At 33.4% G+C, this 17314-nt stretch overlaps 2 protein-coding genes across 6 annotated transcripts in view; one reads left to right on the top strand and one right to left on the bottom strand.

Moving 5' to 3' along the window:
• The window catches only part of LOC117123100 (alpha-actinin-like), a 51121-nt gene extending 40891 nt beyond the window's left edge, over positions 1-10230 (top strand). For 3 of the 5 annotated variants that reach the window (XM_033268931.1, XM_033268930.1, XM_033268929.1), the window contains exons 15-22: positions 801-941; positions 1478-1636; positions 3012-3056; positions 6918-7002; positions 7708-7961; positions 8343-8489; positions 8930-9172; positions 9662-10230. In XM_033268931.1, coding sequence (XP_033124822.1) covers positions 801-941; positions 1478-1636; positions 3012-3056; positions 6918-7002; positions 7708-7961; positions 8343-8489; positions 8930-9172; positions 9662-9820 — 1233 coding nt within the window. In that variant the 3' untranslated portion in view covers positions 9821-10230. The remainder of the gene's footprint in view (positions 1-800; positions 942-1477; positions 1637-3011; positions 3057-6917; positions 7003-7707; positions 7962-8342; positions 8490-8929; positions 9173-9661) is intronic. The other 2 variants (XM_033268933.1, XM_033268932.1) reach the window with 1 other exon arrangement.
• Positions 10231-13423: 3193 nt separating this feature from the next.
• On the bottom strand, positions 13424-14215 carry LOC117123102 (protein PET117 homolog, mitochondrial-like). Its single transcript, XM_033268934.1, has 2 exons — positions 14037-14215; positions 13424-13802 (listed from the first exon to the last, which is right to left on the bottom strand). Exons 1-2 carry the CDS (start codon positions 14130-14132, stop codon positions 13656-13658), a joined length of 243 nt encoding a protein of 80 aa, XP_033124825.1. The 5' UTR covers positions 14133-14215; the 3' UTR covers positions 13424-13655.
• Positions 14216-17314: the final 3099 nt, after the last annotated feature.

Here is a 17314-nt window from a genome sequence, read left to right as displayed (position 1 = left end):
AACCACCTCCAGATAACTAGCCTGGTGCCATAACCACTAACTTGCGTTTAGTAACTAGTGTTGAATCTAATCCCCATGTAGCAGTGGGTACTGCAACATAGTTACTAACCTGCGTAAGTGACTACACCGCTTGACTGGGGCGCAGCCTCGGGCGTGGTCCCAGGGGGACGTGGTCCAGGAGGAAAATCCCCTGGTGCTCCGACGATTCTCCTTAAATTGATTCTTGAACGAGATAACGAAAGCTCTCTAATGCCTCAAATTACTGCATGACTGTTTTTGTATTTTTTTAGTTTATCCCATTTTAAGTAAAAAAATTAATAAAATATAATAAATGATATCATTTATATGTAAAAACAGAATTCTTTGTAAATAAATTAGTATTTTGTTACATTTACAGAATGTTGATTTGGCTGACAAATATCATTGTCTCTTACCTATAACTTATGCAAATGAAATTACTTGATTGAATATCATTTACTATATGTTTGAATTCTGTAAGGTGAAAGCAAAGCTAGTCCTATATTCAATGATCATGGGGGGATGAGCTGTTACAGCCCATTATACTTTAAAGTCTCAGCGTTGTGTGTAGGGTGGCCAGTTCCTTGCCTCTACTTTTAACTTAATGTATCATTTTAACTTAATGTATCATTTTAATTTAATGTATCATTTTAACTTAATGTATCATTTAACTTAATGTATCATTCAACTTAATGTATCATTTTAACTTAATGTATCATTTTAATTTAATGTATCATTTTAACTTAATGTATCATTTTAACTTAATGTATCATTTCTTTCAGGATATTGAGAAAGTTCTTGATCGTATTGATAAGCTTCACTTGGAGTTCGCCATCAAAGCAGCTCCTTTCTACAACTGGATGGACGGAGCCAGAGAAGACCTTGGCGACATGTTCATTGTTCATAGCGTAGATGAAATCCAGGTAAGAATGCCATGCCATACACCTGAATGGATAATAATAGGCCTAAACTTGCTCTTACAGCTTCGTGCAGCTTGAGCTTTTATGCAACAAGTCTCCCGGAATTTGGGACGGCCTCCCGCACGCCCACAAGAAAGCAAAGAAAATCTCCTGGAAACTTATCCATCTCCCGCAAATTCATTATATTTACATGTTTTTGCTATTGTATTATTAATTACATCTTATAAGTCCTTTGCCAGTTGTATCACCGTGCACAGCAAGATAAAGTTAGATGTGTATGAAGTCGAGCAATCAGTGCATTGTACGCCGAATCCAATTCCAATCCATGTGAACGCTAGAAGACACAACGCTGTCTGCTGATTGTCAGTTGCATCATCACGTTGCATGCCTCATAGAATCACAGCACCCGATGACCACCTGGCAAAGAGAGTGCCTGGCTTAAAAAAAAAACTCATTTAAACGATCTCCCAGAAGTAACTTCTTCCAACTTGGGACCCTGTGTACATGAAATTCATGCTAATGTTTATTTTTTTTCTTAGGAACTGATGGACGCCCATGAGTCATTCAAGAAGACTTTGCCTGATGCGCAGTCGGAGTATGAAGCCATTGTGCAGCTGGCAAATGAAGTTATTCAAATTGGAAATCAGTACGACATTAAGTCTGCTCTACAGAACCCCTACACCGCTCTCAAAGTACAGGTGAGTTGTCCTCATTAATATGGGGGTGTTTTCTGGGGGTAGATAAGGCCAAAAAAATGTTGTGTTACTTAAGTACAGTGATATTTGTAAACCAGGGTGGGGGTTAGCCTTTTATAGGCTTTGTAGCCAACAGTCACTCACTTTATACATTATGGTGATAACCTGATAACCATAGGACTACTACATTCTGTGGTTAAGTTATAAAATTTATCTATTAAAGCCTGTGAAATGCCTTTTAAATTATTGTAAAAGTATTTTAAGGCTCTTCCATTGTGGTAATATAAGTGTTCGCTAACAAAACGCCCCTAAAAACCAATCCTAGATTTTTAGGATTTTGGGTTGGTCAAGCTTGAGTAACATACATTTTTTGGCTGAATAATTCCTAATTAATAGGTAACAAGTTTAATTATGTTAGGTAATGCTGATGTCATAGAGGTGTATGCTGTTTATAACATGAATAGTTGACCTTGGAATGTTGATATACCAGAAGCATGTTGTGAGTTAACAGAGAACAAATTAAGCATGAATGCTTAGAATTGTGTTTTGCGGGGATGGTATTGAAAGTGCTGAAATGTATATATTAACTATAAATAGCAATATGTCCACATGATACTACTGATTACCCAGCATGTCTTTCATCCGTACCAGTCTCTTATCTTCTCATTCTCTCAATTGCAAAAAAAATGTTAAGATTTTGGTAATAAAAACATTAAAAAAACATTAAATTAATTAAGGCCATAATACTTGTTTATTAACCTTTGAGCCATATTTATGTTGAATTGGGTTAAAGCTCAATTGAGAAGTGAGAATGACTTGAGTTGGCGCTACCTTCCTGTCATTAGCTAATGTTATCCAAATTGTTTGAAAATTTAGGTTTAAAATCTCACTCCCTAATGTTTTTTAAATAACAATATTCAATAGAAAAATATCTTTGATACACATATATTTAATATGTATCCTTAATCACATATACGATCATTATAACATTTGCAGTTAATAAGATTAATATTTAAGAATAATATTGATTTTGTTTGCCAGCGTTACAGCATGGTTTTTAGCTTAATTGACACAAATGCTCATTTTTATTGTCATCAATATCTGATAAATTAACTAAATTTCTTGCAAATAATGATCCATTTACATACAGTATTTTTATATTGCATGTTTTTCATATAATTATCTCTGTAACCTTGTTTATATTGATATTGAGTAATCAATGAAGTCAGTAAATGACAATATAAAAAGACATGTTCTGATTGGATCAATGATTAGAGGTCGTGACCTTTAGTGGAATGTTAATGAACTGATATGTGTTACCATAGTAATAGGTGAATGATTGGTTGTTGCTTTCTCTGTTTGCTGTGCTCTTATATAGGTTGCAACAGAAGGAGAAACAAATGGCATAGAGGATGACTCCAAAGTAAGATAATAATAATCATCAGAGCTTGCTGGAGAAAAATTTATTTTTCTCAATTTTTTTTCTACAGCACATGCCTGTTTTGAGATGGTTATAACACTGTTGATTTTTTGTGTATCTTCTGCTGTTGTTATATTGTCTTGTTTCTTTCTCTTTTCGATATTTATTCTCTATATAATCACTATGTATATTCAACCAGTTTTTATTACGCTGTTCAAATGGTTTACTCATATTTTTTCGACATTTGAACTTGGCTTAAATTTGATAGAGGAAATTTTGCTTCTGGCAGCGGCTTTTAGTGAAATAGCCTTATATTTAAGAAATATATTTATATAAATTGGATCCTGCTTTCATCTATCAATTTAAAGTAGTTTGTAAGATTTATCATATTTCAATTTAAATACTAGAGTCATGTTATAGTCTACACATCATCGCCAGTTATTTTTATAATTTATCGGGCTTTTTGTCAGAAAATATATCAGAAATTAGAAGTTCACTTATATAAACACACAAGCACATATAAACATACAATATGCTTTGAGCGTATAATATGCATTAAAAATCTACTGCAGTAGATGTGCGCTTTATAAATATTATTATTATTTATTATTATTAGTATTATTATTATTATTATTATTATTATTAGTATTATTATTATTATAGTATTATTATTATTATTGTTATTATTATTACAATTATTATTATTATTATTATTGTTATTATTATTACAATTATTATTATTATTATTATTGTTATTATTATTATTATTATTAGTATTAAACGTGTATGTAACATTGGAAACATACATATACACATACATACTTACATATATATATATATATATGTATATTAACATACAAAGCATTTTTAAGAACATATTTTGTCAAGATATATAGAATTCAAATGAACCCTGACCTGCTCTCATTGTATATTCTGCTCCACTTTTGTTCTCTTTATGTTTGGTTTTTGTTTCAATATTTGCTTGCAGTAATTAATAATTACATGGAACTTTTTTCACTTTTGACCTTTCAATTAATATGTTCACTTATAAATAAATTACATTAAATTCATGATATATTATTATTAGTGCAATTGGAATTGTTTTTATCATAAATATGTTAAAATGTATGAATAATATAAATAAGGCAATTCATATGTACTTTTTGAGGTCTTTATTAATACAACTTTAATGATAAATTAAAACAGAATAATATTTTATGAAATTGTTTGAAGGAAATTGAAAAAAGTTCATAGTTTGCAATTCAAATAACATGGGCATTGCGGTTGAGATGATACTAACAAGACGTGACCCTTAACCCCCTAGCATGTATTGTGCATGATACTCATAGTTGTCATACATCCTTGTTTGTCTGCATGTATGTTTGTTGGAGTTTCATTACTACAGAATCTGATTTAAATTAAACTATTATTTACATGTGATTGTGGTAGGATATATGCACAAGTTATTTAAAAAAAAAACTTTTATTATAAATTATCTGTATTATGTAATAAGACATTGGTAATGATTATAGACAATTTAAATAATGTAAATAATCATTTTTCAAATATTAATAGCAATACAATAATAATAAGTATGACTAATTATAAAAGTGGATAAAAAATTATATTGTGGATTAATTTTAATATATTTTAAATGAGGTATGAATCCATAATAAATTTGATTAAAGTATAGATAAAACAATTGATACATGTAATTAGATTTGATATATATATATATATATAGCACATAATACCTAAGGATCCATCAGCTTATTATTTCTAATAAATAAATTAGAATTTTACTTATTTGCATGAATTATCATTTTTATCAATTCCTTTCATTTAGACTAGTAGCAGGATAAATAATTTGATTATTTAAATATGCCTTAATTTGATTATCGAGTTGCGATTCATACATTGGCTGTTATTTTGATAGTTTTGTTTAAATTTGTGTTAGGCTTGTGTTGTCTTTGTTTTTTGCACTGTATATATTTAGTTAATTTGCTTGTTTTGCCTTTTAGTCTGACCGTAATGGCTTATGTATTAAAATATATTTTAGGATATCAATCAACAAGCTACAATACTGATATTTAGTTCTGTGTTTTTATTAATCCTTGTCATTTTTCTGAAGGAATATTAAAATTAGGTAAAGAAATACTTTATAGAATTAATTTTGTGTGGCATGAACCTAAATCTTCTTCAGTAGATTCAGCAGGTTGAGTTTATAATGAACCGTAGTAGGGTAGATGTATTTTTAAACAAGCCTATTAACCAGGTATTTCTGTAGTTCAAACAAACCCTCTTTTTTGGGCAACCCCCTGTGATAAATTACCCCTCCCCTTGCATTATATATCATCAAAATGTGCATGCTAGAATGTTTTAGCTGTAGGGAATTTGCCTCCTTACCCTTAACAAAGCTCTTCCCGGACTCTACCAGATGGCTTAGGAACTCCCTTGACCCCTGGGTCACATAGGTAAAACCTCTCTAAATGAATTCTGGCTAAGAGCTTGGTAAAAAGTATAAAGAGATGTCCAGATTGTCAGTATGAAACTGTTGTATGCCTATATATGGTCATGGTGTGATGTGGCATGATGTCATGACCATATTTAGGCATTTCTCATGTTTTGTCATATACAGTTGAATAGTCTGGACACCTTTAAATTTCTATACTGCCGGTTTACTAATTCAGTTTTGCTGACTCGACTATATAAGTATGTTATATCTACAGGGTGTTTTCTTATGTTCTATAATCATATGTTCTTCTTTTTGTGTCTTCATAACAATTTCTTTTCAGGAGTCGGTTAACTTTCTTCAGGATTCTAATTAATATCTAAACATAGGCACAATATAATAGGGAATTGTGGGATGCTTAACTGGCGCTAAGAAATATATCATATACTCTATTATGGAATGCATTGTTGATCCTTTCTTGTATCATTTATTATTTAAATCAAATTGATTTATTATGAATAACAAGCATATATATTAGAGCTTTTATACATAATTGATTTTAATATTAAGCATGCATTATATATTTTGGTATATTTCTACTTATAAATAGTGTTTAATGCATATTTGGTAAGTTAATGCCACCTATATTATGGTGAAAATATTGCAAAGAGATTATGTAATATGTTCAATACAAACATTACCATCTATATTTGATGTCAGAAGCTATCATATCCCAAACCATTGTTGTTTTTAAATATATTTTATAACTTGAAAAACAACTGTGGTGTAGATAACATTTGGCTGGATCTCTGTTGAATTCCACCCGATTCTCCCTAATAGATCTGATAAGTATCAGTTTCGGTGACATCACTATTCATGATGCCGTCATGAAACCTGATTAGGGGATTCTGATCAGATGGTTGATGACTGGCGCTGTCACCAGCATGGAAGTGTATCAGCATTATATTTGTTACCGAAACTGATCACTTACTGTAGGTAGAATCGGCTGTGAATTCTAAAATCTAAAGAGCTTTTGGACATACTAGTACTCAATAATAAGAGTAGCGAGAGTGATAATGGCTAATGCCCTATTCAGTCTAGTACCATTTGAATTCTCTTTCCAATATCAGTTTTTTGTGTCTGGTTTGGTCTGAATGCTCTCATTTGTTGCGATTGGGAGTAATCAGTTTTGGAATACCCAACGACTACATTGCAACCGACCGTAACTTACAGCAGTCTGAATAGGGTATAATCTTTGTTATCTGAAATGGGGGTGTGGGTTGGGGTGGTGGAGAAGAAGCATTTGTAAGTATAAACTAAACCAACTTGGTTTTGGATGTTGTTCAGAGGTGGTGAGTTTTCTGAGTGATTTTTCAGTCTTTAACATTGATTTTATTGATTGCATTTTGTAGGATATTACCGGCAAGTGGGCAGACCTTAATAACCTGGTTCCAGAAAGGGATGAAGCCCTCAACAGAGAGACTTACAAACAGCAGTGTATCCTTAAATGTTGGAGGGTGCTAGATAAATTTGGAAATGCTAGAATAGAATTTGGTTTATTAGGATAATTCTAATTTATGATATCACAATTGTTTTTGTTTAGCTCCGTTGAGGAGCTCTAGGAATACCCGGCTGATTGATTAAAAGATCTTTTTGTGCTGATTGCTCAATAGATCTTTTTTCTTCTACTGCCTCTACTATACTGCCCTCATTGAAGCTTTCGAGATTGCGAGACCTTGTTTATATATATATTGAATATTTATGGGAAGGTATGGGTTATATCATTTTCTTGGGCTTATGAAAGCCATTTGGCAGATTGGCAGCATTGGTCTATCAATGGAGAGGTTGTGAGTGAGCAAGGCAAGAGTGGGGTACATGTCTCCCTCTAATTAAGGACTCTTCTAATTAGAGACCACCTCCAATTAAAGACCGAATTTTGACTGCCCCAAATAAATACCTATCCTTTACCTATATGGTACATACTTCTATAATTAGAGCCCAAAGCTGCTAAAAACCAGGAAAACTTTGATCACAAAAGTGGTTTTAATTGGAGGGAGTTTTTATGGGTACCTGGTAGGAGTCGTATGACTTGGAATGAAATTAGTAGTCGATGACTTGGTAAAAAATATTACTGACATGGGTATGTGTGCTTTATATGGTATATGGTTGTTTTATGCAATGTTTTTCCTTAATGAGAATCAGCCCATGAACAGCTTCGTCTGCAGTTCGCCAAGAAGGCCAACGTGATCGGACCCTGGATTTCCAAGCAGATGGAGGCCATCACCGCAGTAACGATGAGCGGATCTGGTACTCTGGAAGACCAGCATCACTACATGCAACAGTACGACCAAGCTGTCAATCAATTTAAACCGAATATCGACGAGCTAGAGGTCGTCAGTCAACGGGTACAAGAAGCAATGATCTTTGAAAACCCACACACAGAATTCACAATGGAGGTAATATCAACATTATTATATATATATCTTTAATTAATAAGATAACAACCCCTTTGACAATTCTACAATTTTAGAGCAGCTTAGCTCATCTTAACTGGCTGTGGTCCTTGTATGTGTGCTAAACGCTTTATGTAACCCTTGTCCCCTGTTCCGGTCCATCCTCTTGCTCCGTCTTGTTTTTCAGCTGAAGAAGTGAATTTCAAATTTCAATAGTGCACCATTTTTTAGACCCATGCGCACAAACACTCACCATAAAAATGAAGGGGTTTAAAGAATATAAGTGTCATTCGATTGTTCCTGTTTCCATTACTATTATTTGTTACTTCACTGTGTTATTGCAAGACTCCTTTTTAGCTATATTGCTGTTTTTCTCAACTTTAGACAATCCGTGTTGGCTGGGAACAGCTGTTGACTGCTATCCAACGAAATATCAGTGAGATCTCGAACCAAATCCTGACCCGTGACTCGAAGGGCATTACAGAAGAGCAGTTGAAAGAATTCAGAGCATCCTTCCAACATTTTGATAAGGTTTGTGTTTTTATTAATTATTGTATTTCTAAAATTAATAAATATCATTAAGAAAAATATTAAGTTTAACAAAAAATGCATGGTACTTAGGTATTTGCAGTACAATTCAAAATAATAATAATATCAATCTTTTCACCCAAAAAAAGAAATAATAAGTGCACCAGGTATCACCCCATTTTTTTTTCGCTATTGGTCAGTACAAGAGAATTGAAAGCTTATCTATTCAATGTATTTAGCCTTGTGTATCACTATCAATTGTTTTGATCTTTGTTCTGAAAAAAACTATGACTTCATTCCTTGTGCCCCCATACCCAACATGCATCAAGATTTTAAGTGTGAATTTTCGTTTACTTTTGAAAATTTGTGTGCACAATTAACAGTTCAGTAGAATTGATTAACAATTAAAAATTATATTTCTAAAATTTATTTTTCTTTCCAAGAACCATACATTGAAATTGGAGCCGTTTGAGTTCCGTTGTTGCCTTATGAGTTTAGGCTATGCCGTCAAGGAAGAAGACAAATCCCAAGATCCAGAATTTAACCGTATTATGGCAATATGCGATCCAAACGGAGCAGGTTACATCACCTTCCAAGCTTTCTTGGACTTTGTCACAAGTGAAGTTACCGACACAGACACAGCAGAACAGGTCATGAGCTCGTTCAAGGTTCTTGCAGGAAACAAGGTAAAATGAATTGAGGTATTGGGATCCAAATACAGGTCGCCCTCCAATTCGAGATCACCTTTGGGACTTGAACATTTGGGGTGGTCACGTGGTTCAGTCTCGACAGAGAGTGTTAGCTTATTGTCCAGATTGAAGATTGTTGTTTAGTTCTTTGAAAAAGTGGTCTCAGAATTAGAGGGGGTCTCGAATTGGAGGGTGCACTGTAGTCACCGGTCCAGCAACTAAAATAGGGGCGCTGGGGCATGTCGGAGCGCAAGTTATTTTCAACACTATGCACATATCCAAGGTAAATTTACAAACTATGTTGTGTGTATGTGGTGTACGTTTGTTTATGACAATTGATCTTGATATGGGCATGCGCACTTCAGACTATGAAATGGCTTATCATTTTCCCTTCTAAAAAAAGGCGCCATATCCCATATGCTCATCGTGACAGATTTAAGATAGGCTAATATGCCACTGCTATTAAACACATTGTTTTCCTTTCAGGCATACATTACAGCAGATGAACTTAGAAGAGAACTGCCTCCAGACCAGGCAGAGTATTGTATTGCAAGAATGGCACAGTACACGGGAGATGATGCAGTACCTGGTGCTTTAGACTATATGTCCTTCTCTACCGCCCTCTATGGTGAAAGTGATTTGTAACATCCAGCCCTTAAAACATAGGTTCTTACTATTATCACTGCTATTACCATCACTACTAGTAGAAGCTTTTTTCTCAAGTGAAATAGCATGTCTATTTCCATGCTAAGTAGATGGTGTGGTTTCACCAGGTAAATTCATGTTAAGCAATAAGCATGTTAGATGGATAAAAGTGATTAAAAATGATGTTGAATACTTAATTGAAAATGCCACTTAATGAGCATCAGTACCATGGCAACATCATTTTTTTCAAAGGTCAATACTCATGACCTCTATATTCATGAATATGCATTATATATACATGAGTCATCATAAACTTTTTGAATAATATATTATTTTGAATAAATTAAAACTCATACGTATATGTTTTTGATAATTTCGAGGCACTATTTTAAATCTATTTTGGTTTATTTTAGGTTTGCCTTTTCATTTGTTTACACAGAGATTCAATTTATTTCTATATAAGTATAATACCACCACACAGTATAATTATTTACTCTGTAGAAGAGAGAGAGAAAAAGATATTTTAACCTTTAACCTTAGTTCTCTATGTATAGATTGTATAGACAACCACCAATTGTAGAAATTTAATTATGATACCTAGCTCATTTGATCAGTAATAAATTTAATAAATTAGGATTGGTCGGATTTTAAAGTTAAATGATGACATCAATAAGGTCAAATCAGTTAACTATGTGAATAGGACAATAAACATACATTAGTGCAAAGAGTTTTTTTTAAATCTTTACACAGGCAATTAACAAAGTATTAATTAGTAAATGATTCCAGGTACAGGATTAAAAAGAATGAAATTGATTTCATTTGGTATCATACTTTATTAATTTAATTGGAGGATTTGTTTCCTTCTGGCCATGTGTTGTGTGAGGTTCTGATAATAGATGTTTGCATACTAACCTAAATTATAGAGGGCGCTATAAACAGCGCCCTCTTGAGCCTGAACTTATATACTCATAAGCCACTGTATTTTACATAAATCTAGGTACCAATTGCTTCTATTACACTGAAGTTTAAATTTTCTGATTTGCAGCAAATAGATTTCAAGAGCTTGGTGTTTTAGTTCCTTAGATACAGCAATTAATGCAGCAGTTTCTAGGTTTTGAATAAAAATATAAACTGAGTTGCGATTCATACACATTAATTTTAGTTGTTATCCGTTATAAGTTATCCGTATAATGATTTTGATATTTATCATGCTTATTATGACATCATTTTCAATTCATTTTGATAAAACGTTGCATTGTTCATCTCTATGTACCAGTAATCAGAGTAAGTCTACAGTTTCAAAATAATTTGGATACTTTTTTATGATAATAATGGTAATAATCAGCATTAATAATTTAGGGAAAGTGTTGAGAATAATATGAAAGCATAGTTTGAAGAAAAATAAAAGTTTGATTGCATTGAAGGTTGATTGTGTTTGCTTCCAATGTGGTATTTGAAGTTATGATTCAGTTAAGATGTTCTTGCATTCAAATCCACATCCACTTTGCTAACGTCAGGGAAGGAGAAATAGAGAATTAGCTTGTTTTGTGGCACCGTGCTTCCTTACTTTTATTTAGAAGGTTTAAACCCCCCTCCCCCTTAATTGGAACCTGAATTTTGCCACTCCCAACAAAAGTAGATGTTTTAATATGCTGGGGTTTGGTTGCTTTTGAAGTGATTTTTATTAACTGGGGTATTTTTTTATTTTTATTTTTGCTCACTTAAACACATAAAAAAAAATGGATAAAAATGTATTTGTATGTGAAATTTAAGTTGCAGGAAATTGGTGATTTTATGGGAAAAGCATAAATACAAAGCTCTAATTAAAGTAGTTAATGCTTAGTAGTTGGGTGTGGTTATATTTTCATTTATTTAAGATGTAACAAGTTTTAAATGGCTAATTAATTTAGTAGAAAAATGATTGTGGCTTTTTTTGAGTATTAATGTTAACATAGTGTAAAAAGTTCGCTGTACAATCAACCCTCCTCTAGGGTCTAGATAAGTAGATCTTTTTAAACATTTTTCTTAAAATATTTTTTCATGTAGTTACAGAACTTGTATTTTTTAACAGAAATATTTAACACCACCTACATTTTAAATATGTATTTTATTATCAAATTTTAAATGGTTTTGTTTGCAAATAATTTAAATTATATTCAGTCACATGGTTAAAAAATTGTAGAAACTTTATTTGTAATTCTTAAACCAGTTAATATTCCAAGCATGCAAGCTGTAAAAAAACTTTCTTAATATCTGTTTATTTTCAAGTAAATGTTTATATCCTTTCTCAACTCGGTGCATATGTAATTACATATACTGTAATTTTTGCGGTGAATTTTGAAATAAATGATTTTTAATTAAGTGGTAATGATTATCCAATAAAACCCAAGTATGAAAGTCACCCAGACAAAAAACATTCAAGGAATTGAATAAAAATATTTTTTTCCTGTAACTGTTGAACATCACATCTACATTTATTTTCACCTGCACACAGAAAATTAAAATAATAATTTTGTAGGTTTTTTAAGGGCTTAGTAACTACTGAGTGCATAGAGATTGTGGAGGGATTAGTGACTGGTTGTAGATACAGTATCTCTAGTATGGTTTTTGATATTGCTGTTAATTCTTAAGCAGAACTCACAATTCCATTCGTAAAGCATTGCAAATGCGCATGTAATAAAAATTTCAGTTTTTAATAATGATTTGTTTCTTGTGTCATAGTTTGTGCTGTTGTACCTTTGATCCAAGAGCTCCATCCAGGCTATCCGGTTTTACGTGAGAAATTTGTGTGATATGATAATCATACCTACATATGGGCAAGACCAAAGATACTAGAAACACAAGATAGAGTTCTCCACGGAAAAAAAACTGTTCCACCGATATGCAAACAATGGGGCGCCGCGTATGGCTGGATCTAAAAAACTTCTGGCACCGTTACATAAATGTGAATGCAAAACCTCCTTTTGCTGAGGTTCAAATCGCTGCCATTATCCATAAGATACAAACAAGTAGGCATAAAACAAAACAATAAAATTACAAACATAAAAGCGCAGAATCATATGACTGGACACCGATTAGTGATAAAGTTTTCTTCCATTAGTTGAAAAAGAAGGGCGTCGTGGTTGTCCTGATGTATCTAGCAACAGAAGGGCACCCTATGAGTCTGGACCAAGTATAGAAAACTATTATAAAAGGAGAAGAGCGCCGTGTACGTCCAGACCAATTTCCGCCTCATTTTTGCTATGCGAGTGCTCTATCTTGTATTTCTAGTATCTTTGGCAAGACTCATTAAATTTAATAGTATGGATGCAGCCTAAACCCCTTGTCCAGCCTATAAAATTTTATTTGACAAAAATATGTGACATACCTAAATATGGTCATGATGACATCACATCATGACCATATATGGGCATATCATGACTATATATGGGCATATAATAGTTTGTTTTTTTTGTCAAAGAAAATCTGATAGTGCTGATCATACAATAACCCAATCTCTCTCAGTTGTGTAACAATAACATCTAACCAATCACTCTGATTAACATAACTCTTGTTTTATAATTTAATTTAAATTATTTCAAATATTGCATACTATAGTTATTGTTGATTTGAGTTGGAGTAGACCATCGGCCAGTAGTGGCCTGACAGATTTATACTGTCAAGAGATGTTTCAGTGCTTTTGTTTGGTGGAAGTTAGTTTATAATGCAAATCTCTGTAAAGTCAAAATGTCTGTACAGCCAATATTTTCCTTCAGCAATCTCCATTACATGATGATGCAGAGAGGTCGACAAAACTATAATACTGTACAATCAAATGGCTCATCTCGCATCATGACTAAGACTTGTGTTTTGATGTTCCTTCTTGTTGATCCCTCTGCATCTCCAACCGTTGTGTCAGCTCAATCTGGTGTTGCAGCTCCTCGCGATTGCGTCTTTTTCTCTCTTGCCTTTCAAGATCCTTCACAACACCTTGTTTCAAGCGCTGCAAAATAAGAGCACAACATAAATTAATTACTGTATAGACAACTGTATGGGCAGGAGTGCTATGCTCTAGTAGTATAGTATGATGAGACGCCTACCCTCGTAGGCTAGGCTTAAGCTAGATAGCCTGCCTAGGTTAGGTGGTGTATGGGCCTACGACCGTTTCAGCCGCGAACAAGTTACAAACAAGAACAAGATTAGGCCTAGCCTAGCTAGGTAGCCTACTACACACTACCTTTTGGTCGTAACTCTTTTTATAATGTACTCCAAATACAGTAGCTGTCGCAATTACTACGGAAGCGCCAAGTGTTATCTTTGATGCCAACGACATAGAGGCTAGCTACATTTGAAAATTAAGGCCGTACATTACAAACAAACATGTACCTCCGGTGGCCGCGGCCATGATACAGTAATAGCAAACTGACGCAGTTTCTGTAGAGGGCAGCAAACCGAAAATTTTAATTGCCAACTACTCGCAAAACACCATGCCACTGAAAGTCATGCACATAATAGATACATTAGATATAAAAACACGGTAATGTATTTTTTAGAATTGATTAACTTATTGAGATTACGGTTAAATACGGTATAAAAACACAATATATGCCTAAATAGGATTTGTTGCTATGATGTAAAAAATAGTGCACAAAAGACACAATATAATGACTCAAGCATCACATTAATAGATTACTTAATTCAGAAAACACTTATTATATAGACTCTACATTAGTGATTTTAAATTGATGAAATTGCGTTCAAATACTATTCCTCTTTCATTCAACATAACTCACATAAGCCGCGTCATGATGGCACTTGTACACTTTGTAAAAAAGATGAAGAGAAAATTTAATCCACTTTCTTATAATTGTCCTACTTTTAGATAAGATGAAATTTACCAAATTTAAACAAAATCTTCATAATAATCTTCCAAATATATTCCAAAAATGAGTATGATAGTAGAAATAATCTGCGTCGTTGTTAAATTTATATATTCCATCACATTTATATAATGTAAGTGTTCGCAAGCATGCTCGTACACACATACACATATAATTATGCATAGATACTGTGCAAATGCTTTTTAACTTAATTCTTATACCTATATTCATGTTTGGTATACAGTAGAACCCCTCCTTTGGGACAAAACTATTAAAGAGACACTTTGCCGTGAAACGATGGGAAATATATCTTTTAACACTACGACCAACCCCTATTAAAGGGACACCCATATTAAGGGGACGGAACAGTTTCTGAGTGTGCCAAATGGTCAAATAAGCCTTAATCAAAGGACACTTTTTTCATTGTATCGAACAATTACAGCAGTCTTAAAATAAGAAAAATTCATTCAACTTTATAATTTCAAATCTCATATGACATTGCTTTCACAGTAAAGAATATCTGAATCTGAATATTTTAACACCTTTTGAGCAATAAACAAGAAATTTCTCTTGAATCATTATAGTGAATATTGGTATACACCTATTGCGTGTGTTATTTCGTATAAACCAATCTTATCAATTTTGATCCTTAAACCATGTGGGATTTCTTCTTTTCATGCATATAGGATTCTAATCCATACCATAACATGTTACTTATTCATGCTACATCCATTCAACAGAAAGCTCAATATTTATTTTTAAAAAATAACATTGCATCATGAAATTATGAACATATAAAACAATTGTTGTTTTCTGCTGATTACATATTATAAATGAATTGTATTTGCATTGTTGGCTGGGCTCCTTGAATCCGCCTATGAAAGTAGATGTAACAAAAATGTATAATAATCATACCTCATCTCTTTTAACGACTAGGTGAAAAATAGTGAAATTTTGGTGAAACGGCACATTCACCTTTGCCCCAAACATGCAGAGCATGGGTATAATATCTAGTCGAACACTAACTTTAAATCATGAAGGAGGAGGAACATTGGCTCTGTAGGTAGTGAGATGCTATTTCCATGCGCGGCATCTAGGGTAGTTAGGCCTATATTTATCATTTTTGCCACAATATTCAAGGGTTCGGGCTTAGCAGAATGGTCCGATCTCTTCGTTCGGATGGGAGGTATAGCTGTTTGTTCAGTATTCAGTATTCTTTTATAGTTATTTTGTAAACAAAACATTTACATTGAAATATTATTGTAAGGGTCGACTGAGTAGAAAATGCAATAGTAACTGTAACAAGATATAAAATATAATATAACACTGGTAAAGGTATCAAAAAAGTCTTTTTATTTCGAAGTCGGAAAACATCAGTGTTAGCTCCACCAGCAGAATTTGGGGCGGGGGATGGTTGGTTTCAGGGCCACCTAGAGGGGGGACAGGGGGAAAGATCTCCAGGGCCCAAGCATTTTTTTCTATATTTAAAAAAAAAATTAATTACTATCATGGGCCCTCAATAATGGCATGGGTTCCCAAATAATGGACCCCTCCATATTGACAGGTCCCCCTCAGAAAATTGTTTACACTGCGGCGCAATCTTTGTCGCGCTCGTAACTGGGGAACACCAACCCTTGCCTTTGTTACAGTTCCACTCTTGGCGACCCTGGTTGGTCTGGGGAAACGTAGCGAACACTACCTTTCAGTCTCAGGGTGAAATTTCCTGGCATGAATCCCCTTTTGAGAATTTGGATCTTTTCTGTCGCCATCACTGCATTACTGTCCGATCGAAGTGGGGCGGGGGAAGGGACTGGTGGTGAGGTTAGCAAGACCAATTCGCTAATAAGGGTGGGCGCTGATAATTTTGAAGTTTAGCCTGATAGGGCACTAACTGTCCTTGGCAGCAATTTTCTTTCAGATACCTGGCTGGTGTGCACCTGTCTCATAACATCCAAATTACGGTAAAAGCAAGCTTGTATGTGAACTATGTGAACACGTCGTCGTCAAAAACATCTTCTAAAATATTGAAGTTCGGAATGGTGTTTCATCTAAGTTTGGAAAATGTTCATAATAGGTAAGTAAAGCGTGTACTACGCTGTATTGTAGTAGGCCTATAGCTACATCGTGTTAGATTAAAAATGCGGCATTCATTGTTGTGTTGTTGTTGTTGTTGTTCAGGCCTACATTTTTTAAAGACAGGGCTCTGCTCTTATAGAGGGTCCTTTACATTCATTTTGTTGACTATTTGAAAACAGCAAATTTTAAAATTTGGCCGCAATACAATGGCATTAAACTGGAACATCTGAGTGAAAATGTAAACAACAGTAACAACATAATAGGGAGCTAAATTTTTGTTGTTGTGTAATGACATGCCGTATAGTTTTGGTTGTAGGCACATGTTTTTGCAATGTAAATCTCTTTAAAATTAAGTAAAATCATTTGAACTAATTATTTATATAGTGCCGTAAATGCACTTTAATTTAAATATAGGCCTATAACAATAGCATAAATATACAAATTCATTAAAATAGAATGCAGCTGTTAATGCTCTCACAATCTTTGTATATTTATACATTTTAATATATTTCCTGCATTGTATTGTTATCACCATTTTTGTTGTTTTTTTGTAACTAAA

The sequence above is a fragment of the Anneissia japonica genome, unplaced genomic scaffold, assembly GCF_011630105.1.
Source record: "Anneissia japonica isolate Jap-2015-1 unplaced genomic scaffold, ASM1163010v1 scaffold11402_len470986_cov188, whole genome shotgun sequence".
Taxonomy (NCBI): Eukaryota; Metazoa; Echinodermata; class Crinoidea; order Comatulida; family Comatulidae; genus Anneissia; species Anneissia japonica.
Note: the sequence above shows the minus strand (reverse complement) of the source record. Positions and strands in the feature narration are given on the sequence as shown.

Excerpts from the sequence above, each read along its gene's own strand:
- LOC117123102 (XM_033268934.1), bottom strand. The coding sequence starts at position 14,132 with ATGTCGTTGGCATCAAAGATAACACTTGGCGCTTCCGTAGTAATTGCG. Across the intron at positions 13,803-14,036 it reads AAAAGAGTTACGACCAAAAG|CGCTTGAAACAAGGTGTTGT; the intron begins GTAGTGTGTAGT and ends CTTATTTTGCAG.